We start from the raw sequence: 26,607 nt of genomic DNA, 5'->3' as shown, positions 1-26,607 counted from the left end.
CTTTACATACTTGGTTTTAGCTTCTATTCCAGTGAGTGTACAAAAATACATCTATAGTTCCTGAGTGCCACCACAACACATCCGTGTCGCAAATGTGTAAATTATCATTATTCTTACTACACGTGCTGGTGAATAGTGAATTTTGTGTTGACATGTAGATAGAACTAGCATATTTCTCTTAAGAGACAGAGTCTCTGGCTACAAAGTGGTCTATCTGTGTGCGACTCAATCACACTTCATGCTCAGTGCAAATTGTGAATGGCGTTAAGACTCTGACTCTAAGCGTAGATACGGCACATACCTAGATGGCTGTGTCCAGGTCAAAAGGTCTATGTATTTCACATGGAGAAAAGACAAAACGAAAAATAGGAAAAATCTCATCACTTATTATCATACTTCAAGTGATAAGGCAAGAAAAATCGCAGTTGTAAGGCTGTGAGATAAAGAAAATTGAAGCTCACCGCTCAGCTGGTGATAATTCCGACCCAGCCGGGCCCTTGACGGAAGATACTCGGTATGAGTATATACGATCAGACGTAAGATTCTGTAACTAGATTAAGTAACCTGAGTCACTAAGAGCAAGTTGGCATCTCATTATTTCACATGTACAGCCAATTTATAGTTCTGGTATTTCTATCTATCATCGATTCACACGGTTAAGAAATAAACAGCGCATTTCACCGATAACATGACATATTTAGTCACTCTGAGGAAAATACCTGCTCCTCTCCCTGATTCACCGGTATGGTGATTCCCACATTAATCTCAAGTTAGGTTATACGTGTAGCCTAAACGTTCAAAATAAACTTACATGCACTGGTTTAGACTAGGTATTCTCAGGCTCGGAGGTCACAAAATATCGCAAATTCAGAGATGTTGCCCACGTCGAACAGGGTGTTGCTCTGTGGAAATTAGGGGCCATAATGGTCATTTGTGCCCATATATTATATCTCTATCATGAATTTTAACTTTGGTGCAACATTGCGTTGGCTTACCTATTTAGCAATGACAGTTTCGTTCTATGCCGGGTATGGCTCTGACCTCATTGGACGCCCCAAGCTGCAAAGAAACCAGAATTGAAATCGGAGTCAGACTCCTCGTGTATAACACGACTGGCTTCCATTAGTAGACATTGCTGGGAATACGATATCCGTTCTTTCTGATAACTTACCTGGATCAAGCTGAAGAGCGGCGTGTAGCGTGTCCGGACCCCCGAGCTGTGTTCTTGTTGGGAAACGTGACCGGGTTTCTGGGAACGTTAAATGCGTGTTTACGCTACGGAATTGGTGGACTAGACCGATTGCTTCCTTTAGGTTCGGCCATATTGGATTCCCAGTAGAGCCCTACAACTCAATGATCATAATGCGATCTTGTTGTTGGGTGATTAGTGCGTTAAGAATTAATGGTCACAGGAACGAGTTCCAATATGAAGTTGTAATAAAAAATGGGAGAGGGCAGAATTCCGGATATATTGCAAGTATTATAGCAATATACGTGAAATATGTCAGAATGTGGTCGGCAAAGCGCGGTTCGTGATGGTGAAGGAATTGATGCATTAGATTACGACGTTGCCGGTCGATGCACGTTTGGATAAAAACTTTTGTTGCAATATCGGCTAAGCAAAGAAAGGAAGACATAGATAATCCTCCCGGTGAGCTTAATCGTGAGCACCGTGAATGAACATAATCACATTATCGGTGCCTGCCCCAGTCACACGTGGATGTCTAAGTGCCAATACACATATACAGCACAATCTTAATTTTCTCTCCAGTATATACATGTATAATTCTCAGACTACCCAGTGCGAGACTTTACAAATGCAAAAATTAGTTAAAACAGAGTACAGGGGAGTTCTCCTAGCATGAGGGAATAGTAATAGTACATTCATCATGTCACATATTATAAAATACTGTTCTGTTTCCATTGTGATGTGTCATAGTAACATATCCATGATTGACATTCTATAATTCAGTTCCCCAGGAAATATTGCATCTCCTGGTCATAATTAAGTCCCCGTTCTACAGATTTGAGACGCATGATCCAGGTTGCCTCTGTGCGCCTGAGTCTCAATTCTCGGTTGCCACCTCTGATGTCTTGAGGGACTATTTCTATGCCAAAGAATTTGGCCACTTTGTTGGTCCTGTCTCTTTGGCAGGAAGCTATATGCAAGGCCACCGGATATTTGGGATCACAATTCAATATCGCCCTTATATGTTCCATCATTCTCTCTTTTAGTGGTCTGATGGTGCTCCCTACGTAAAACTTTCCACATTCACATTCTATGATATAAATCACAAATTTAGTGGTACAATTAATGTTACTCTTGATGACGAAGGAAACACCATCTGGACCCATGAATTGAGTTGTGCCGTGTTTAGCCCATTTACACATGCTGCAAAATCCACATTTGTAAAAACCTAGGCTATGTTGTGTCATCCAAGTTGTTTGTTTGGTATCTCTAGGTACCGTGGGACTCAATTTACTTCTTAGTGTATTGCCTCTTCTGAATGAAATTTGAGGTCTGTCTGTAATATGATTGGTGAGAGCTCTTTCTGATCTCAATAAACCCCAATGTTTGGTCAGGCTTTTCCGTAAAGCATCATGGAGTGAATTGAAGTCAGTTACCATTCTAATTTGATCCCTTCCAGAGGTGGTAGGTTTGTGTGTGGTAGTGAGAGTATGCATTCTCTTGACTTTTTTGACTCTTTTTTCTGCTTTCTCAATAGTCCTATTTGAGTAACCTCTGTTATAGAATCTTTCCTTCATGCACGTCAAACACCTCCCGAACTCACAGTCCTCACTACAGTTCCTTTTTGCCCTTAGAAACTCGCCATAGGGTATGGCGTTTATCTGGTGTGGGGGATGTGAGCTCGAGGCATGCAAGACTGCATTGCATGCAGTGGATTTCCTGAAAAGTCTACTGTGAAGACAGTTGGACGATACATAAAACTCAATGTCCAGGAATTCAATATTCGTCCTACTCCAATTCATCGTGAATCGGATTTCCCAGGTGTTGTCATTTAGATGTCTGAAGAAGTCTTGTAGAAGCTCCTCAGATCCAGACCAGATTAGGATGCAATCATCAATATATCGACCCCAAAATATAATGGAGTCGATATATTGAGCACCCTTCTTGCTCCAGATGAGGTCGGATTCCAATGCGCCCATGAATAGGTTAGTAAACGACTGTGATATTTTTGAGCCCATGGCCACTCCCTTCTTCTGACAGTACCAGTTTCTGTCAAACATAAAAAAGTTGTTTTTGAGTATCAGTTCAACATTGTAGACAACATTACAGTGTGTTGCCAAAGTGTGGCCGGTCTGTTATAAAGAAATGTGTTCACCGCCTGTATGCCTATATCTAAGTTGATACTGGTATACAGTGAGACTACATCTAATGTGGCAAGTATAGATCCCTCTTGCCACTGGATGTCTGCTAGGGTGCTCAGAATATGTTTGCTATCCTGAATGTAGGAAGGCAAGTTTTTGACAATGGGACCTAAGAAAAGACCCACATATTCGGCTATCCTTTCGGTAGGGCCCCCAATGCCAGAAACAATTGGTCTCCCTGGTGGAAAAGGGAGTTTTTTGTGGACTTTCGGAAGAGTGTATAGCCATGGATAAGTTGGTCTGAACACTTTGAGATATAGGAATTCTTCCTCGTTTAGTAACCCAGATTGTTTCCATTTTAACAATTGTGAATTAATCTCCAGTGCTAAAGGACCCATGGGGTTATACGTCAGGCGTTCGTAGCAGGACTCGTCTAGTAATTGTTGTGAGATTTCATGGTGATAGTCTATACGATCCATTATCACTATGTTGCCCCCTTTGTCTGCTTCCCTGATTGTGATGGTATTGTCGTTCATGAGTGTAGTGAGTGCACGTCTTTCCCCATAGGTGAGGTTATCTTTGTATTTGAACATCCTGTCCTTTCGATGACGATTCAGGTTATCCAGATCCTCTACCACACGTTTGTGAAAATTATCTATGGCATTGCCACCAGGTAGTGTGGGAATCCATTTGGATTTTGATTTTAACCCACTGACAATGCTATAATCAGATTCTATGTCCAGTTCTTCCAATAATCGATCCATATCAAGAGGAGAGTCCTCCATATCAGTCAATGACAACAGAAGGTGGGTTGTATGCACATCTTTTATTGACAGGGAATCAGACGTACTCGGTACAGGTGTAATTCTCATTTCTCTCTCCCTTTTCTCCAACCCAAAGAAATGTTTTTTTAGTTTTAGGTTCCGAATGAATTTAAAGAGATCAATCTTTAGCTTACAGATGTCTCCAGTAGCATATGGGTCTAAGTTTAATCCCTTACTTAGGAGAGAAATCATGTCTGGAGTGAGATATAGTTTTGAGAGATTGATAACCTGTACACCCTGATTCTCTACACTTACTGATTCTTGTTGGTCCCTGATCTCAGTTTCCTTCGATAGTCTTCTGAGCTTGCTGCCCCTCCCTCTCCTTGTTTTGGCTCTGATTGGTTTCTTGGGGGCACGTATCTGTTGCCCTTTCTTATGCGTAAAACCTCTTGAAGTGTGATTGAGACGCACACAGATAGACCACTTTGTAGCCAAAGACTCTGTCTCTTAAGAGAAATATGCTAGTTCTATCTACATGTCAACACAAAATTCACTATTCACCAGCACGTGTAGTAAGAATAATGATAATTTACACATTTGCGACACGGATGTGTTGTGGTGGCACTCAGGAACTATAGATGTATTTTTGTACACTCACTGGAATAGAAGCTAAAACCAAGTATGTAAAGACCAGATACCCAGGTCTTAATGTAACTGTACCCATTCGAGACACATGCTCCATTGTCAACTTTCTGTTCGTTTCAGCCCTGAGGAATCGCGAGTGCGATGAAACACGTGTCGGCTGGCTGTATACTGCATTAAAGACTCCAAGAATTACCCTTCACGAGAGTTTTTGTTTAAACACTTCTGTCATTTGTTACTATATTGCTTTTGTATTGTTACTGAACAATATGTGTACCGTATTGAGTGCATCGGCAACCAAGTTTGTTGAATAAGGGGTAGTCTTCTCTACTCTAATTGAGTGGTTCAGGGTTTCTCCACTCGCCGATTTGCACCTTAAATTATAGCATTTCTGTATTGTGTGCGTATAAACGGGCAGTGCACCCGGAGCGTAAACTGATCTAAAAGCCTCCAGAATCCATTACATTTTGATGGTAGTTCGGATGGTAAACTTGTGGATGTTCTGGTTGGTGACTGGGTGTTGATCATGAATCCTGGAAGAGTAGTTAAAGGTCGTTCAAAATTTTTTGCACCTGTTCAAGTAGTGAAAGTTAGCAAGGGAGCTGCTTTCCTTGGTAAGAAGGGTTGGTGGAATAAACGCCAATTAGTAAAAGTGTCAGATCATCAAGCTGAAATTATCAAAAGTAAAATGTGTGGGGGTAGTTCTGATAATCTGCATTGGAGTTTTTGGCTAAATGTCCCCAATATGCCAAGTGATTCTCTTGCTTCTAACTGAACCTGTGACCAGCTTCCCGTCAGGGATTTAGTAAGTCCTCAGGATTCTGCCATTATCCAATCGCTACAGAATTCTGCCATTAACCAAACCTTCTCCAGTATTATGGGTGTCTTTCATAGATTCACATGCTTGAATATTTCCCGTCGTCAAAGTCGGAGTCCCACGGTACATAAAGATAGCAATAATGCTAATAATATATATATGTAATAACATAATACATAATAAAATAGAGATAATACACACTGAAAAATCTCTACAATGGTTCCTCCATAGGAATGCATTATAAAGAGAAAAACTCATTAGTAACATATCAGTGTCATTATGTTAGTCCAAACTGCAGCCAATCAGGCTCAAGCACCCTCTAGAACCTTCTCCTCAGAAGCTCCAGTCCTCAGATTTTCTACCGCACGTCGTGTGAAGGGAGTCTCCCTGAGCTCTGCTCAGTTTTTCTTCATTCTTGTCTTCTACTTCTGTAGTTCCCAGGATGTCAAGTAAGAAATCTTTGTTTAGGCCTTGCTCCTCCTGTGGGAAGCTGCGTCTGTTTGATAAAGACCCCCACGATAAATGTATTTACTGCCTTTAACCTGAACACTAGTCCAATCACTATTGATGAGTAGGTTGGACTACGGTAATTCACTGTTTGTGGGAATGGCAGACTACCTATTTTCCAAATTGCAGTTGGTTCAGAATGCCGCTGCCAAAGCCATCTGTAATAAAAGAAAATACGACTCAGCCAAAAAATGCATGCGTGAGCTCCACTGGCTCCCAATGAGACAACGAGCCATTTTTAAACTGTTGTGTATTTCACACAAAGTACTTCACGATACAGGCCCCATCATCCTACATGACATGATCAGATTTCATAAACCCTCTAGAAACCTACGATCTATGACCTCAGGAAGAGCATCCATCACCCGAGCTCGGACTGTCAGGATGGGAGAGAGGGCCTTCTCTCAAATTGCTGCAACAAAGTGGAACGAGTTACCTCCTAAACTCAGAACTACTGACTGCTTCCTTTCATTTAGGAAACAACTAAAAACATTCCTTTTCCCCAGGCCAGATCAATAATTTCCAATTAGTGCTGTCGTTAAGTCACTTGCAATTCTTTCTCAGCGCCGTGATGTCCTTTCAGGATGAATGTTAGCGCTTTACAAATAAAATAAATACAAACATAAGGTGGCTGACTGCAAGTATTTCTTTGACGGCAGTCCATGTGCCAGGGGTGTCCAACATCCTTGCGGATTCACTGAGCAGGTCCGCGTCATCCACTCACGAGTGGGAGTTATATCAACCGACTCTAGACCTGGTGTTCCGCCGTTGGGGTCGTCCCATAATAGACCTCTTTGCAACCCCAGTGAATCGGAAGTGTCAAACTTTCGCAAGTTGGCATCCCCATCCAGCGGAAATGCCCTTCTCATGGATTGGAGCGGACTGTTAGCTTATGCATTTCCACCGATCCCGTTGGTGCCGAGGACGATGTGGAAGATGCGCAGGCAACCCTGCCACTTAATACTGATCGCTCCGCGTTGGCCCAGACAGGCTTGGTTCTCGGAACTGCTTCTGCTTTCACAAAGCACACCCATTCATCTGCATCCACGTCCAGACCTCCTGACAATGGACGACGGTCAAATATGCCATCCAGATCCATCCACGCTTCAGTTATCGGCATGGAACCTGAATACGTTGAATTTGCGACCTTAACTATGCCCCAAGAATGCAGAGACATTCTAGCGTCTGCTAGAGCTCCATCAACCATCAAGACATATAAGCTGAAGTGGAAGCGTTTCAGTCATTGGTGCGCTGCATCCAATGTCCACCCAATCGACTTGACTCCGGAGCAGCTTTTGCCTTTCTTTCTGAGCCTCGCTCAGTCCGGTCTCTCTCATGCCACATTGAGAGTTTTTCTAGCGGCTATTTCACACTTTCGGCACGATGGCTCAAAGTCTCTCTGTTCATCCAGAATCATCCGACAATTCTTTAAAGGCCTCTTCAGGAAGTTTCCTCCAATTAGGCGCCCTCCTCCGGCATGGCACCTCAACGTGGTATTGTCACAACTTATGAAGCCTCCATTTGAACCGATCCACAGAGCAGACATCAAGTATCTTACTTGGAAGGTTGCATTGCTTTTGGCCTTAACATCTTCTCGTCGTGTAAGTGATCTTCACTCTTTCACGATCAAGCCTCCGTATTTGCAATTTAAACCCGATGGAGTGTCACTTCGTACCAATCCTTCTTTCTTGCCGAAAGTACCTACTGATTTCCACTTGAACGAACCTGTCTTCTTAAAGACTTTTTTCCCGGATCCAAGATCTCCGGCAGAGCAACGATTACATTCTTTAGGCATCAAACGTTGCCTAAAATTTTACATTTCAAGGACTACCCCTTTCCGTAAATCCGATCAGCTGTTTGTAGCATATGGACGGATGCGGAGGGGACATTCAGTGACAAAACAAACAATTGCAAGATGGCTCTCAGCAGCCATATCCTTTTGTCACCAGCAAGCTGCCAAGCCTTTACAGTGCCCAGTGAAGGCACATTCGACGAGAGCGATGGCGTCATCCACCGCTTTGTTTGCTGGGGTGCCTCTACACCAGATTTGCCGAGCAGCAACATGGTCCAGCAGACACACCTTGACCAGACATTACTGTTTGGAGGCCATCAATGAAGCGGATACCGCAGTGGGGCAAGCAGTGCTTCGTCATCTTTTTAAATAAGGTGAGCCTCTGATCCCTCCTCCATTTCTTTCTGTGATTGCTATATGCTTTTAAGCTGTATGTTATTGTCTTCAAATTTAGAGAATGTATTTAGCAATCCCAGCTCTAAGGAGGTTACTGCTATCTATTCTAGTCAAGCATGTGAATCTATGAAAGACACCCCTAATACTGGAGAAGAACAATTGTTACTTACCTGTGAACAGGTGGTTCTCCAGTATTGGTGTCTTTCATAGATTCACATGCGACCCACCCGTCCTCCCCTCAGAGGCTCCCTTCTCCTCATGCACTCTACTTCACTTTGGTGCTACGAAAATCTGAGGACTGGAGCTTCTGAGGAGAAGGTTCTAGAGGGTGCTTGAGCCTGATTGGCTGCAGTTTGGACTAACATAATGACACTGATATGTTACAAATGAGTTTTTCCACTTTATAATGCATTCCTATGGAGGAACCATTGTAGAGGTTTTTCAGTGTGTATTATCTCTATTTTATTATGTATTATGTCATTACATATATATATTATTAGCATTATTGCTATTTTTATGTACCGTTGGACTCCCACTTCGACGACGGGGAATATTCAAGCATGTGAATCTATGAAAGACACCAATACTGGAGAACCACCTGTTTACAGGTAAGTAACAATTGTTCTTTTCTTCTTTTGGCAGGCGTATCAGAGCACCAGGAAGGTATAATAAATTTGTTAGATTCTGAATGTTACTTTATTTTATTTATTGTTCGCTGTTGTAAGCGGGAAGGTGGTGTAATGTATTACTTGTGTGTCATACACCGCGTGATGTTTCACGCGGCGTATGACCGTTCTGTTTGATGGGGCTCGGCTCGTGATTTACGCGAGCCGCAGCCCGTGGATAAACTTGTTGTCTTATGAATGCATTGTTTCCTGTGCATGGACGCCTGATCTTCGGTTGGCCATTGTAACCGTTGGCTTGCCGCTGATTGGACGCTCCGTGTCCGGGTGGAGTTTTACCATTGGAATAAACTTTCCGATTAAATATACTGAAGTCTCCTGATTCCCTTCATCACAAACAGCCTACATCGAAAAAGGTCTAATGACTTTTTGGAGGCATGCAAATGTGAATGTCAGTACTTTAAAGTCAACTGTTGTTGCACTTGAATTTCCTGCCACATTATTCAGAGTCTAGAGGTGTGACAGACAGTGTCTGTCATAGATGTCTTACACATACTTTTAGATACTTCATCTTGTTCACTATTTGGAACAATCCATTGGTGGTGGAACTAAGGGATTTCAGCTTTTCTGGGCCAGTAAAATGTATGACCAACTTAGTTCCGGATGAAGTTGTACTCACGAATGACATGAGAAGGGTACGTTGGCCAAAAATCTCTGTAGATATTGATGCACTTAAAATGATCAGATCCTTGGTTTCTAATTCACTGGCAGAAATTTCCAAATGTGATTCACAGGAGGTTATTAATGCAACTATTACTGATATTCATACAACTCTGTTTACAGCATTAAAAAAATTGTTTACAAAGTCGATCTCCAAACGGGGTAATAGGGGGAAATTGAAAACTACTAACTGGTTCAATGATGAGTGCCGTCGGACCCATGGAGACCTGTTTAAAGCGTTAAAGCTTAAGAATCATATTTTAATCAGGTCCTGTAGGAAGGCATTTAACGTTGCAAAACGTACAGCCAAGGCCAACTGGGACGAAGAACGGTGGTTAATACTAACAGAAGCATGTAGCTCTAGGAACATGCAACGGTTTTGGCGTTTACTAAAATGGGGTTCTTTCCAGGAAGATCGCCCAAGCCCAGCTTCGGTGGGTCAACAACAGTGGGTACGATACTTCGAGGAACAATTCAGGTGCCTTGGTAGTGCACAGGATAATATTTCCTGTCCAGTGTCGGCTGATCTACTGGAGTTTACGAGTAGAGAAGTCAAATCTGTCCTGCAATCTATTCCAAGGGGTAAGGCACCCGGCCCTGATTGCATTCCAGCTGACCTATTCCAACAAGACCAGGATCTATGGGTTCCCTATCTAGTTCAACTGCTTAATGCACTGGCCACCGGCGCAAGGGTTCGCGAGTCCTGGGCAGGGGCTGAAATCCTGCTAATATACAAGAAAGGTGACCGGTCGGTTCCTTCCAACTACCGGCCGATCAGCCTTATAGACGCGGTGCAAAAAATCTCAGCCCGCCTTGTTTTTGGCAGGATTCAGGAATGGATTGAGGAGTTCAATATCCTAACCCCACTTCAAGCTGGTTTCAGGTCTCATGTGAGTACCTTAGATCAGGCCTTCCGTTTTATTCTTCTTTATTGGAAGACGGTTTTTATAGGTAAGGGTAACCTCTATGCAGCCTTCGTGGATCTAAGGTCTGCATTTGATCTTGTTCCGAGGGCAGGGTTGTGGAAATGCCTAGTAGAATTGGGTATGCCAGCTCCCCTTGTACGCCTCCTGGTGAATTTACATGCACACACCTATGCCCAAGTACGCTGGGGCAAACCAGGGGAGGTAACGGATAGATTTCGAGTTGCTAAAGGTGTAAGGCAAGGGTGCGTACTAGCCCCTATCCTTTTCTCTTTATATATTAACAGGGTCACCAAATACTTTGACAATCACCCCACTGACGCCCCATCCCTAGCTGGAATGAAAATCCCCTTGCTCATGTTCGCTGAAGATACTCTTCTAATCTCAAAGACCAGACAGGGTCTTCAACAGGCCCTGATGAGGTTTGAATTATTCTGCAGCGAACATGATCTTGAGGTGAATGTGTCTAAGACAAAATTTATGGTATTAAGAGGACACAACCTGATTACAGCAAGGGTTACTATGGGGGTACCTCCCTGGAACAAACAAAGCTGTTTACTTACCTGGGAGTAACATTCAGTGAGACCCTAAGTTGGTCCCACCAGGTTGATCTTATGGCTTTAAAGCACATGCAGATAGGAGGAGCCCTGATTAAAGAGCATAAAGGTTCCTTTACCAGGCCGATCTCGCCACTAGTTAAGATTTTTGGATCTAAGGTTCTTCCCTCTGTTCTATATGGGGCGGAACTATGGGGCTTTAGTAATCTGGATCCCCTGAGAGTAGCCCAAAATAAATTCCTTAGGGTGGCAACGGGTCTCCCACAGTCAACACCATGGATCCCACTTCTGTATGATCTTGGGTGTCAGCCTGTGGAGGACCAGGCTAGGTTTCGTCCACTAGCATTCTGGCGTCGCCTTTGGACAACGCTGGAACTCTATTTATATGCAAGTGCCTGTTTGGAGGTCAGAGATCTTCCAGGCTCTTTTAATATAGGCTGGTTTAAGGACTTAAGAACCACCCTGTGTGCCATGGGGTATGGTGAACTGTGGTCAGATCCCGCATCCGTAACTTTCCCTTCCAAAAAGGATCTGAAATCACACTATTGGGACTGGGTGGTTCAAAATAGACACTCGAGACTGAGCTCTAGTAACCTCACTAGTTCATTTGTTGCCATTAAATACGCTCCCAATCTTGAAAAATATTGGGATGCCATAACAAAGCCCCTGGACCGTAAACTATTCCATCAATTTAGATGCGGTTCGCTGCCTTTAAGGGAGTTTACTAAAAAGTGGGGCTCTGGTGGGACTGGGCACTGTCCTAAGTGCCCCGGCCAGGGCGAAAGTCTAAACCATTTTATGTTTGTATGCCCTTTGTATGCTGCCCCTAGAGCCAAATGGTTAAGGCCGGTGTGCAGAAGTTTGGGAACGCGCTCGGCTGTTAATGCAAGTAGAATATTAAAAACTAATTTGTCCCCATTAATTGTAACGGGTGTAGCAAAATATTTAGGATGTGCCTGGATTCTAAGAACCAAGTTCATTAAACCATCTTAGGTGCTTAACTATAATCCTATGCTCCCCAGTTCTTGTTCAGTCTAAATCTGATTTGTGATATTGTGGTAATCTAATGTGATCCATTGCAATTTTCTATATTCGTTCAAAAGAAGCCTGTATAAGTGATTTAATATGGTCTTAGATGTTTTTATCTTGTTTTATACTATTTTATATTTCCTGTGTATACTGTAATGTATGTCTTTTATGATGTATTAATCGAATAAAGACTTCTTTGAATTGAATTGAAAATTGATACTTCATCGTGTTCACTATTTTGAACAATGCAAACAAGATTGTTTACTTTTTTTAATCCTATAATTTTATTTGTTTCAGAATCACAACAACTGCAGCATGTATGATGGATTTGAGAAGGTACCCACTGGACGAACAAAACTGCACTCTGGAAATAGAAAGCTGTACGTAATCATTTGTATACACAGACACTGTAATTCAGTAATGCACTCTTGTTTTAAAGGCTTCTGATCTTAAGAATCATGTGAAACACTGCCTGTGTTTACCTTTCATAAAAGCCGAAAGTTTGTTTTAATTTGTGTTTTGTATAGTTGGCGATTTAAAAAAAAAACTCGATTGAGAGACACAAAGCATAAAACACTACACGATTTCGGTCTGATTAGGCACTGCCTGGATACCGATCTAAAACACAGGAGAGCTTATGCTAACATTTAATCAGTTGTAGCTATAAAAGGGAAACGTTGCCATGCAATTTACTTTCAGTTTGCTTTATTGTGCATGAGTGCTCTAACTAAAAGACCCAATGGTCATGAGAGAGACCAGTTATGATTAGAAAGTCAGCTCTACATGTGCATGCATTTCTCTGTTCAAGCGAATCATTTCCCACAATTCATGTAGCCTATAGAAACTTTATAATTGGCTTCAAGAAGCTCTGCTCAGTTTCTGCTACCTGAAGGGAATTATGGTTCTACAGTATTGGATCTTCCATAGATTCACATGCTTGAATCATTCCCCGTAGTCAAAGTGGGTGTTCCACAGTACCATTGTAATGCAGTATGTATTCGTATCATAGGCTATATTGGCAATCAAAAGTCAGTTTAATAGCCTATCCATGTCTTTTTCTTTTAAATGACCAAACCTGAACTATAATCAATCAGGCGACCGCACCGTCTAGAACACTTCCAACAGAGTCGGAGTCCCTGAGAGTTTCTATGGCACGTCATGGAAGGGATTCTCCCTGAGTTCTGCTCAGTTTTACCTTTAAAATTGAAGATTTATCTACAACTACTATGTCTGAGACTCCTAAGAAATGCCTCTTCTGATCCTGCAAAACCTGCGGGACGAAAAGGCTACATGTGGATGATCCACACAGAGAGTGTCTTAACTGCATCTACCCTCAACATTACGTAAAAGAGGGCAACATATTTCACACCTTTTCCTATAAAACCTTACAGGACAGGGAGGGAAGGCTACTTCTATGGCTACAAAAATCTTAAAATAAGAAATCAACCACTTCTGAGGAAAACAGCAGTACATCTGTGAGAACCCACAAAAGGTCCAGATCATCTGACTAAGGGATATCTGAGGAGGGCAAAAAGGCCTTGAAAACGCATCATAAGACCCTCCAAGAAAGGAGAAACTAAAACTCACCTACACAGAGCCAGCCTCCTCTCAACCTAGTAGTCCATCTGTGAAGTAAGCCTTCTTCCTCCTCTGAACCAACGCTGACAAAAAATCCTCTCAAAACCCATCGATGTCGGTATTGACTATGATGTTCACCACCGTCTCGTCCATGAGAGCATTGTTGCCGGAGACATCGACGACAGCCATTGACACACCCATCTTGTCGTCAAGAGTACTAGCATCCACTAAGACACCGTCGACAGCATTGTTTTCCCCGATGACAACATCGACAAATAAACCATTCAACGGCAACAACGCCGAAAACAGCACTGTGACGACAACAAAATCACAAAAATATCAAAAACAGAGTTAAGATCTGAATTGACATCCCCTAGCAAGATCTCACCTTTGCCACCAAGTCCTCTGTGGGACCTGGAGGAGTCGGACGACTACGGGCCATTTGGGACAGTGTGCAGCTCATCAAAGCTCCAGGTCAAATACCAGGAGGAAGATGATGATGAGGAAAAGCATTATCATCAATATTATGCACCTCCTACGTGGCATTATGAACATCATCAATACCATCCTCATCAACAACCCAGGTATGATGAAGTGCAAATGCCCATATCGCTAGTCCAGGATCTAAAGGACATGCAACTTGATTATAGAAAGAGGTTTCTCCAGTATTGGGGTGTCTTTCATAGATTCACATGCTTGAATATTCCCCGTCGTCGGAGTGGGATTCCCATGGTAAATAAAATAGCAATAAATACTAAATATATATATAATATATAATAAATATATAAAGTACATAATAAGGATAAACCCAAAATATGCATAGAAGAAGCATAGGGTACCTAACCAAAAAATTCTACATAGGAATGCATGGGAATATAAAAGTTCCAATGCAGCCTATCCTTGTCATTATGTTAGTCCAAACTGCAGCCAATCAGGCGCCAGCAGCCCTCTTGAACCTTCTCCTCAGAGCTCAAGCCCTCAGATTTTCTACCGCACGTTGTGTGTAAGGGAGTCTCCCTGAGCTCTGCTCAGTTTTTCTTCTCTTCAAGTGTTTTCCAGTTCTCTACAATGTCTTCAAGTAAGAAGTCTCTCTTCAGAGCTTGTTCATCCTGTGGAAAGCTAAGATTATTTCATGAGGAACCTCACAGTAAGTGTATTTACTGCCTGTACCCTGACCATGAAGTGGGAAGCTGTAAGCTCTGTAGAAAATTCTCAGAAAAAACTCCTAAGGATAGAGAGGGCCGCTTACTAGTTTGGCTTCAAAGGCTGAAGGATAAAGACAATATACTTTCTGATGCTGAAAGTCTCGTTTCAGGCCACTCTAAAGCAGCTTCTAAGCGTGGTAGTGTGCAGGAGGTGCCTTCCCCATTTCTAAAAAAGAGGAAAATATCCCTCGCTTTAACCCCTGCGGTGTCTTCACCTTTACCTACCACGTCTGGGCCCACGAGACATAGCTCTCAGGCTCCTTCTGCTTCTATTTCCAATTTTTCTGTGAAGAAAACTGATTTTCGGTACTTTCTACTCCGTCGACGAGAATGGCTGTCTCTGGATCAAAGTCGACGATGACAGTCACGACGACGCTGGCCTCTGGATCGTCATCAGCTTCGGCATCGACGTCTTCGTCGTCGATGAGAGTTGTTCTCAGTTCAAAGACTGTTTCTTCTATAATTCCGATTTCATCTTCGTCGAAGAGAGTTCACTCGTCGACAGCCCGTTCGTCGTCGATGAAAGGATCGAAGACTGTGGGTTCGTCTACGCCCTCAACGACGAGTGTACCGTCGACGGCTTCCCGTCGACGAGAGAGTCTGCTTCATCTGTCCCGTCGACGACCGCTCCGTCGACGACCGTTCCGTCGACGACCGTTCCGTCGACGACCGCTCCGTCGACGGCGGCTCCGTCGACGAAGACCTTAAAATTGAAGGTTCCGTCGACGACGGCGACGACGATGTCCATGAAGATTACTCATCAAAATCAGTTCCCTCAAAGAAGACGACTGATATCATGCCGTCGACGCGTGCGCAGGACACAGTTTCCACGCCAGCCTCTTCATTTGCTTCAATGCCTTTATTGCCTCTACAGTCCAGCAAATCAGACCAGTTCGGGACTTTCACAGAAGGAGAAATGGTTAATCCTCCCTCTCCTTTGTTTGCTACTGATTCAGATCAGGAGTCTGATGACCAAGCTCAAAGTCTTTCGGACTTGAACATAAAGTGCCAAGACTTCAGTAACGATGAAGAGGAACAGTATGGCCAACATCAGGCAACTCACTCTCAAGTACCAGCTGCGATGTTGCCTATATCAATGATATCGAACCTCCAAAGTATGTTGGAGGATTACAATCGGCGATTTCCACCATCTCCACAGGTTGCTGCTGTCCCATCGGTGTTGAACCCAGTAACAGAGCCGACACTGGCTCCTTCACACCCAGCGCCGCCTGTTACTATTCATAGAAGTACATCAGTTTGAGTTCATACAACAATTTATCCAGATGATGATGATGACGAGAATCCTCCAGAGCGTGAGGATGGAGAAGTTTCGGATGTGGATGGTGATGGTGGTGAACATTTAGCGGAGTGGGATGACTATCGTGCTCAGACACCATCCCCTTCTCAGGTGCCGCCAGGGGATTCTCCTCCAGTGGATATTGCAGGCTTCCACCAATTAATGGACAGGGCGGCGCAACGGTTCAAATTACCACGAGTCCAGAGAGAGGAAGATTGCTTCCTTTATGATTTCAAGAACCAACCATTTAAACAGATACACACAGTCCCGATTATAGATTTCATCTGGGCTGAAGGGGTCAAATTAATGAAGACGCCTAACTCTTTACCAGCACAACTACCAAGGTTGGAAAAGAAATATAAGGCGCCGGGGGGATCTCCGACATGCCTTACAGGTCAACCTAAGCCCGATTCTGTCGTTACGCAGGCAGCTCAGAGAGGTTCGAAGAACCCAGCGTCTACTATCACCGCTCCTCCAGACCGAGAGGGCCGTCGCCTAGATGCAATTGGGCGTAAGTTTTCCTCCATGTCCTCTACAACGGTTCGAGTAGCTAACGCTATGGCTATCTTAGGTCGTTATGACCGTCAGGCTTGGGCAGATATGTCCGCCTATGTGGCGTTACTTCCGGATGCTTCCAAGGCAGAAGCGCAGCAGATTCTCCAAGAAGGAGAAAGAACTTCAGAGGAACTCATTGATTGTGCAGTGGATGTGGCCTGCACTGGTTTTCGCCAACTCGCTGGAGCGGCCGTCCTACGTCGACAAGGTTGGCTACGCTCAACTTCGTTTCGACAGGAAGTTCAGACAAAGATTCTGGATATGCCATATGACGGCGAGTCACTATTTGGAGCGCATATTGACGAAGCGCTGCAATCCATAAAAAAGGACACGGACACTGCACGTGCCTTGGGTACCCTTCAATTTAAGAAGCAGCCCTTTCGGGGTGCTCAAGGACGTGGCACTACATCCACTTTTCGTGGAGGAAGCAGTCAGTATCGGTCCTATAACCAAGGTAACCAACGTTTCACCGGAAACCGTCAACAGTCTTCCCGTCAGCAACCTGCCAGAAACTATCGAGGAAAGCCCACTTTCAGGGGAACTTCCAACAAACGTCAATGACTTGTCTGTTGAACTGAGAATTGGAGGGCAAATCTCTCTGTTTGGTTCTCAATGGTCCTCCATTACAACGGACCGTTGGGTACTCGACATTGTGGAAAAAGGCCATGCATTGGAATTTGTCGAGGTACCTCCTCCAACGCCACCTTCCGGACCACCACCTCCGCACCTCAAGGAACTATTTCATCAAGTTCACCTTCTCATTCAGAAAGGTGCGGTGGAAGTAGTACCAAAGTCTCAGAGAGGGAAGGGGTTTTATTCCCGTTTTTTCCTTATCGTCAAGAAAAACGGAGAATGGAGACCCATATTGGACTTGAGAGCACTCAATCACTATCTCAAGGATCAGACCTTCCGTATGCTAACGCTTACAGAAATCTTGCGCTTACTCTCTGTCGGAGATTTCATGACGACCATCGATCTCCGAGACGCCTACTTCCATGTCCCAATACTCGCAGGTCATCGAAAGTTCCTGCCCTTCAAGGTGGGGCACCTTCATTTCCAATTCAAGGTACTTCCATTTGGCCTCCGGTCGGCCCCCGAGTCTTTACAAAAATGTTGGCTCCGGTCATGGCTTTTCTTCGTCTCCAAGGCATCCAGATATTCCCATATCTCGACGTCTGCCTCCTGAAATCGGAATCCCGCTCACAACTCCAGCACCATACTTCCATTTGTCAGACAGTATTTTGTTCCTTGGGTCTGTCCATCAACCTGGAGAAATCTCAATTGCAGCCAACAACTTGCAAGGATTTCCTAGGAGCAACGCTGGACACCAAACTAGCAAAGGCGTTTGTCTCCCGGGAACGTCAGCAAAGGATTCTCCGGTTAGTTTCACTACTTCTGGCAAAGAGGTGCACTTCAGTCCGTTTGTTGAAGTCCTTTCTAGGGATGGCTTCGTCGTGCATCGCTCTTGTCCCTCATTGCAGACTACGAGCACGACCTATTCAACAGGCACTGGACGAACAGTGGCGTCAAGTCACCGGTTCCTTCAAAGATCAGGTTACCATCACCATTCCCATGAAGAAAGCGCTCGGATGGTGGGCACAACCACATCAGCTTGCGGCAGGCACGTCCTTTCTGTTCAACACCCCGGATCTGACATTAACGACGGACGCATCTCTGGAGGGTTGGGGAGCTCACCTCCAGGACCTTTCCGTCAAGGGGAAATGGACTCTGCACCAGAAGACCTGGCACATCAACAAATTGGAGCTCATGGCTATCTTTTTGGCCCTGAAATCATTTCAACCAGTGCTGCAAGGGGAGTCGGTTCTCATACAGACAGACAACACAACCTGCATGCATTACATAAACAAGCAGGGCGGAACGAAGTCTCCGGTGTTATCCCGTCTAGCAGAGGCGATTTGGGACTGGTCCATCAATCATCAAATCACAATCACCGCAGTTCATCTTCCGGGGTTGTCCAACCTTCTGGCGGATTCCCTAAGCAGATCCCGATCATCCAACCACCAGTGGGAACTTCACCAGCCAACACTCGATATGGTCTTTCGTCGTTGGGGATTCCCGGAAATCGACCTCTTCGCAGCTCCAGAGAACCGCAAATGCCCCGCTTACGCAAGTTGGCATCCCCACAAAGGATCCCAAGGCAATGCCCTTTTGATGGATTGGTCGAATCTCTTCGCCTACGCCTTTCCTCCGATCCCTCTGGTGCCACGAGTACTTTGGAAGATTCGGAGAGAACCCTGCCACATCCTTCTAATTGCTCCCAGGTGGCCACGACAGGCGTGGTTCTCGGAGCTGCTCCTCCTGTCTCAATGCAAACCCATTCTTCTTCATCCTCGAATGGATCTTCTCTCCATGGACAGGGGTCAAATCTACCATCCAGACCCCTCTTCTCTGAGCTTATCAGCCTGGAACCTGAACACTGTGAATTTGCACATCTAACCATCCCTCAGGAGTGTCGTGACATCCTTGCTCAGGCCAGGGCTCCATCAACTATAAAGACCTATAAGTTGAAATGGAAACGCTTTTGCCACTGGTCTGCTGACGCCGGAGTGCATCCTTTGCGTGCCACGCCCGCTGAGCTCCTCCCTTTCTTTTTCCAACTGGCTCAGTCGGGTTTGTCTCATGCTACTTTAAGAGTTTTTCTGGCGGCAATATCACGCTTCCGCCATGATGGCTCCGCCTCCCTATGTTCATCCAGGTTAATACGTCAATTTTTCAAGGGACTTCTTCGAACTTTTCCTCCAGTTCGGCGTCCCCCTCCCGAGTGGCGCCTCAATATTGTCCTATCACAATTAATGACTGCACCTTTTGAACCAATCCATAAAGCAGACCTCAAGTATGTCACCTGGAAGGTCTGCTTCTTCTTGCTTTGACGTCTTCACGTCGAGTGAGTGATATGCATGCATTCACGATCAAACCACCATTTCTACAGTTTAAACCGGATTCTGTGCTTTTACGCACTAACCCTACTTTTCTTCCAAAAGTGCCTTCAGACTTCCATATTAATGAGCCTGTTATACTGAAGTCTTTCTTTGCTAACCCGCAATCTCCTGCGGAACGCTTGCACTCTTTGGACATTAGACGCGGTTTAAAGTTCTACATCAGCAGAACAGCCCAGTTCCGAAGATCGGATCAGCTCTTTGTAGCCTATGGCCGCTTTCAAAAAGGGCGACCAGTCACCAAACCTACAGTAGCCCGCTGGGTGGCTTCGGCGATTGCTTTCTGCCATCAGAAGGCGGGAAAGCCTTTACAGACTGCAGTACGGGCCCACTCTACCAGGTCTATGGCCTCTTCGACTGCACTCTTTGCCGGAGTCCCATTGCATCAGATTTGCAGAGCAGCCACATGGTCCAGCAGGCACACGTTCACAAAGCACTACAATCTGGGTGCCATGGCTGAAGGAGATACCGCAGTTGGACAAGCTGTGCTCCGTAATCTTTTTCAATAAGGTGAGCCTCTATTCTACCCTCCTCCTAATAGTTTCCAGTTTATTCATGTCTTCTTTATGTATACATATATTTGTATAACTTCTATGGCATGGGTTATTACACCTGTTGATTCCAACCTTTTGCTTATACATTGCATTCTGGAAACTTTGTGTTGGGATACGAACTGCTAACTATTCTATATTCAAGCATGTGAATCTATGAAAGACACCCCAATACTGGAGAAGAACAATTGTTACTTACCTGTAAACAGGTGGTTCTCCAGTATTGGTGTCTTTCATAGATTCACATGCGACCCTCCCTCCTCCCCTCAGAGGCTCTCTTCTCCTCATAGACTCTGTGGTCACTCTTGTGCTACGAAAATCTGAGGGCTTGAGCTCTGAGGAGAAGGTTCTAGAGGGCTGCTGGCACCTGATTGGCTGCAGTTTGGACTAACATAATGACAAGGATAGGCTGCATTAGAACTTTTATATTCCCATGCATTCCTATGTAGAATTTTTTGGTTAGTACCCTATGCTTCTTCTATGCATATTTTGGGTTTATCCTTATTATGTACTTTATATATTTATTATATATTATATATATATTTAGTATTTATTGCTATTTTATTTACCGTGGGACTCCCACTCCGACGACGGGGAATATTCAAGCATGTGAATCTATGAAAGACACCAATACTGGAGAACCACCTGTTTACAGGTAAGTAACAATTGTTCTTCTTGACCCTCCACAGGAGCATCCAGTAGCACCACCTCAGCTTACCTCTCCTGCTATGCCAAGGCATATTTGTCTACCCATAATGCCCAGGATGATACCTGCCTCTAACATAGCGGTGCCACCAATTGGAACAAACGTCTCCAGAAGATGAAAGTGAGGAAGGCGAAATCCCTCAATCCCAAACCCCTCAGGATGAGTGGGATGTCTACCTGGTCCCCACTCCATTGCCTCCACCTGCCGTGTAGTTCCTATATAACGCCAATCAGGATCTGCACGATTGGATAACATAAACTCTGGGATTGGTTTCAGACTGATTCCATGCACCCACACCGGGTATGTTAGCCTGTCTATATCAGCTAGCTCACAGTGCCAGTAGAATCCCCTCTTATCGGGGAGAGAATAGTTCTTGGCAACCTCAGAACATGACAACCCTGATTCCTCAAAATCGTGAAAACAATATACTGTCTTTCGCTCAGTCACTCGTGCTCATTTAGTTTGTCTCAGAAATGCACAGAATAAACATACTGTCAATAAGAATTTATTGAACAGTTGTTATTCTAGTGTAAAATAAATGAGCTGTAACAACCATTAGACAGTAGCGGAGATATATGATTAGAAGTACTACGGAATTAAAGGGATGGTACAGTTCTAAAATCTTGCAGTAATCATGAATAAATACAAATAAATAAAATATATGATAAAAAGTGTGTACTCCTACGATGCCTCCCTAACTAGATGTACCTAGCATCTGTGTAGGTGTTATGCCAAGAATCCCTCAAGGATCTAGTCAGCCCCATTACCTGAGAATGAGAGAATATGGGACCACGTCCTGGTCTCGAGTTGGACACCCCCGCGAGGGCTGTCAGGCCACTGCGAGCTGGAGTGTCTGCATGCAGGAACCTCAGTGTCTCTGGTCAGTGTGTCAGCCGGGAAGTCTCGGTCTCCTCTGTCCTTCTAAGCAAGATGTGATGTATATATACCCATAGGTCTCCCCAGGGGTCCTACCTTGCTGTGTTAGTGTGTCGGCCTAAAGGATAGCGTTGGTCCTGAACTTTATACAGAGATATTATACAGGAGATGGTAATTGTAAGACCTGCAATATCTTGGTGTGATTACCCCAGACTTTTTGCATTTATCTCCTCTATTTTTGGTGCTGTGATAGATTTTGTTTTGCCAACTTAGAGGCTTTGGAATCTTTGCCACTGTTAAACAGTGTCAAAGTGCAAGTGCTCCCTGTATAAAGTGTAATGGTAATTGGTTGTCCATCATTTGTATGTTTGCCTTACTAGTAAAGTGCGCTATGTGTGCCAGCGCTGGTAATGCAAATGCTACTAGTTGGCCTGCAGCACTAATTGTGCCACCCACACAAGTAGCCTTAAAAAGGGAAAACAGGACAGACAAAGAGGCCCTGGAGGCTGACCTGTCCACAGAGGAAATAGGCAAGGATCTCGGACAACTTAAATCGGGAAAGGCTATGGGACCTAACGGGGTTCTGGTCGAATTTCTGAAGGCGACAGCCTCTTTAACCATACCGCATCTGAAAGCCATGTATGAGTAGAGCTTAGAAGGGGGCCAGCTGCCCATTGACCAACGCCTGGCTACCATAGTGGTTATCTATAAACAAGGAAAACCGAGCGACGATTGTAGCTCATATAGGCCGATCTCATTGATAAATGTTGAGACAAAGGTATTAGCGAAAGTCCTGGCAAATAGATTAGCAACGGTCATCACTTCTTTAGTCCATCCGGACCAGTCTGGCTTTATGCCGGGGCGTAACACGGCTCTTAATTTACGAAAGATACACAACGTCTTGGCTAGACAGCCATACATAGAGGAAAACGCGGCGATACTCTCCCTTGACACCTCTATGGCATTTGACTCCATAGAATGGCCATATTTATTCGAGGTGTTGCAAAGGGCAGGGTTAGGCCCCAAATTTGTGGCCTGGATACGCCTATTTTATACAGGGGTGTTGTGACAGGTGAGAGTGAACGGTTTTACTTCCCGGACATTGGAGCTTCGTAGAGGTATGAGACAGGGATGCCCGCTGATCTTTTCCCTTGTACTGGAGCCGCTCGCGGATTGGATACGTAGAGATGTGATGGTGCGTGGCCTGCGCTGGACGGATGAAGTGAAAGACCGGAATTTGCTTTATGCAGATGATATCCTTCTGTACTTGGCGTACCCGTACAGGTCGATCAGCCTTGTCCTTGAAATATTCACAAACTTTGGTAGATACTCAGGGTTTGCTATAAACTGGCGTAAGTCGAGCGTTTTGATGCAGGGAGGGGAGGTACTACGTCTCCCAACAGAATGTGCGATAACGATAGCCACTGACGTTTTTCGGTATTTAGGGATATTTGTAACCTCAGATCCCACCTGCTTCTATTACTCAAATTTGGGTCCGCCGCTGACCAGATTACGTGCAGATGTTAAACACTGGAGGACCCTACCTCTGACGCTTGTAGGGAGAGCAGCGCTTTTTAAGATGCTGGCCCTTTCTCGATTCCTTTACATTCTACACAACTGCCCTTATAAAGTTCCAGACTCCTACTTTAAGGCGGTTGAGGGTGAGATCACCACGCTGTTATGGGATGGAAAAGCCTCTAGGATTGCTAGACACAAACTGATAAAGAGTTGGTATGATGGGGGTATAGCCCCCCCAGACCTACAACGCTACTACTGGGCGGCGCATCTGGTGACTGTCAATCAATGGATATACTACCCCCCGGATGACCCAGCATATGCTCTAGATTGGTACCAGACCGACCGCTCCGTTTTTTGGGCGCCTTGTATACCACAGAAAGAAAAACAAAGGGAAGTTCTTCGAACCGATCAAGCATACGCTTAACATTTGGCGCATAGTCTTGACATGATTGGGATGGGTGGACACCTTATCGTTGGCCACGCCACTTTGGTTCGCTAAGAAGTTGGGGAGACTGGGATATCAGGCCGGGTTTGATAAATGGGACCTCATTGGACTGTCCACAGTAGGGATTTGGTTAAAAGGAGGGCGATTTTGACTTTTGCTGAGCTCCAAGACAAATACCAATTGGCTCAAGGAGAGATTTAGCGGTATCTCCAAATTGGACACACGTTACAGACAGCCTTTCCGTCATTTAATGATATACCGGAGTCCTCCCCACTTGAGGACCGCCTGCTTGACGGACCTCTTAGTTCGAAGGCGATTTCCTCAACTTATTAAAAATGGAGTAACAACCTTCCAGATTTCTTCTTAACCCTTAGGGAGCGCTGGCAGGATGATGTAGGCCCTATAGAAGATGAAGACTGGCAGTCAGCCCTGATGTCCCCCCGAGAGGCGGCCATCACTCAGAGATTCCGCCTGATCTAACTGAGAATACTTCACCACTCATACATAACCGGGAATGTATTGGCAAAAATAGGCGCTAAACCCGACGACAGATGTGGAAGGGGGTGTGGCCAACAAGCCACGTTTTACCACACACTATGGACGTGCCCAAAAGTACGCCCCCTATGGTAGGGAGCCACGAAACATATGTCCACTGCAATAGGGAAGGAAGTAACTCTCACCCCACGACTAGGACTACTAAATATCTGGGAGGCCACTGACCTTACGGAAATCGAACAACAGTTCACTACACTGGGTTACACAATGGTGAAAAGAGAGGTGGCTAGAGGGTGGGGAGATAGAGCCCCGCCTCGTGTTACCCTATGGGGCAAGGAAATGGACCGGTGCATGCTAGCGGAGAAAGAGGTCTTTAAGGCAAGGGGGTGCCCTAAGAAATGGGACAGGAAGTGGTCCCACTGGAACAGACATAGGGGAGATATTTGTGTGTCACCCACGGTAGAAATGGAAATGCGCAGGCAGGAAAGCTTGGTGAGAGATATACCCTGAAAGCTACTGACTGATGGTGACTTGTAATTTTCTGATGTTATCTGCAATGTGTTGTTCAATCATGTACTGTATTAATGTGATTTTCTTAATAACCAATAAAAAAATAAAAGAAGGGAACACAGGCCTGCCATCGCAGAGCTTGTTCGCAGTTTGTTAAACTGCCATGTTGTTCTGATAAGTGCACTCACTTGCCAGACCTTACCCTTCCCTTTCTATGCACATCAGACACCCCTGTGGTAAGTCTAGGGTACCCCCTGGGCCGGGTGCCATGCATGTTAAAGGTAAGACATATACTAAGGTGTGTGCCATGTCCTGACAGTGAAATAATCTCCATTTTGTTTTTCACTGTTGAAGGTCCATCTTACCCATAGGATAAAATGGGAAGGCTGTGTAAAATGTTTTCCAGCCTATCTTCTCAAAGACTTAAGATGTAAAGGTGAAGTTTAGTATGCCTGAACTCACAATGTAATAACACATCTTTTTATGAAGGTGGATTTTGAATTGTGTGTTTAGAAGGCACTCTTTTAGAAGTGGCTGAGTTTGTGCTATAACATTTCTGTATGTCTCTGCATGGCTGTGGATTGACTGTTTGGATTTGAAAGCGATAGGATCTGTGGAATGTCTTGACCCAGGGGAGGGGGTGACACAGCAACAGGCTGAGCTGCATCTGGAGTGTAGGGGGATGAGAAGGCCCTAGAGGTGAAGAGGCCTGGTTTGCTGCTGTAAAACAATTGTCCAATCTCCTGCTGAGTGATTGAGAATCCGACCCCCACTAATCAAAGGAAGAAGGTGTCACTGGCAGGGAGGCACCCAGAACTGGTTTGAACAGGGGTCAGTCCCCCCTGAAACACAAATACTTCAAAGCCATTGAGGGGTATAACTATGAGAGCTGAAGCCCCTGAACTTTGGAGAATGGCTTGATCAAGTGGTGCCCCATCTGATCCAGTCCCCGCAAAAATCATGGGAGAACTGGCGCCCTCTCTTGCGTGCCCCTTCCTCTCCGTCTGGAATGCCTCCCTTCACCATGGCTTCTTCCCCACTACTTGGAAGGAGGCCTTGGTGATTCCTATTCTAAAAAAGGCAGACGCAGATCCCACTGTCTTTGCTAATTACCGCCCCATCTCCCTTCTTCCTAAACCCGCCAAAGTCCTGGAAAAAGCCGTGCAGCTTCAACTCACGGAATACTTAGAAGACCATTCCTTGCTGCATGGATCACAATCTGGATTCAGAGCCGGATTCAGCACTGAGACGGCCCTGCTGGAAGTATCTGAAACCATCCGAGAATGCGTGGACAGGGGCGAGGAGGCCATGTTGGTTCTCCTCGACCTGTCCGCAGCATTCGATACGGTCTCTCACCCCATCCTCCTTGACCGACTCAAGCAGATAGGCATTGGTGGCACTGCCCTCAGCTGGATTGAGTCCTTCCTCTCATCCAGAAGTCAAAGGGTACTGCTGCGTCCCTTTCAGTCTGAGAAAAAACCTCTGTCATGCGGGGTGCCGCAGGGCTCCGCCCTCAGCCCCCTGTTCTTCAACGTCTATCTTGCCCCCTTGGCTGACGTTGTGGAGTCCTACGGAGTCAGAGTGGTCTCTTACGCTGACGACACACAGTTGGTGTTTTCCTTCAGGGACCACTCGGACTCCGCATTCCTCAATTTTCGCCAATGCCTCAATAACATCAGTGTCTGGATGACCTCGAACCACCTCAGATTGAACGCAGATAAAACGGAGGTTCTGTTTTTCAATCAGAAGACCCCCATCCCCTCCTCCTGGTGGTGGCCCACGGCGCTTGATCCTGCCCCTTCCCCCGTTCACTC

General features: G+C 45.1%; 1 protein-coding gene across 2 annotated transcripts in view; it reads left to right on the top strand.

Moving 5' to 3' along the window:
• Positions 1–26,607, top strand: part of GABRB3 (gamma-aminobutyric acid type A receptor subunit beta3) — a 1,175,948-nt gene that overhangs the window by 887,949 nt on the left and 261,392 nt on the right. For both annotated transcript variants that reach the window (XM_086934180.1, XM_086934181.1), the window contains one exon: positions 12,398–12,480. In XM_086934180.1, coding sequence (XP_086790306.1) covers positions 12,398–12,480 — 83 coding nt within the window. The remainder of the gene's footprint in view (positions 1–12,397; positions 12,481–26,607) is intronic.

This window comes from Lissotriton vulgaris, chromosome 8 (genome assembly GCF_964263255.1).
Source record: "Lissotriton vulgaris chromosome 8, aLisVul1.2, whole genome shotgun sequence".
Taxonomy (NCBI): Eukaryota; Metazoa; Chordata; class Amphibia; order Caudata; family Salamandridae; genus Lissotriton; species Lissotriton vulgaris.
The sequence above is the reverse complement of the archived record's forward strand: the minus strand, read 5'-3'. Positions and strand labels throughout refer to the sequence as shown.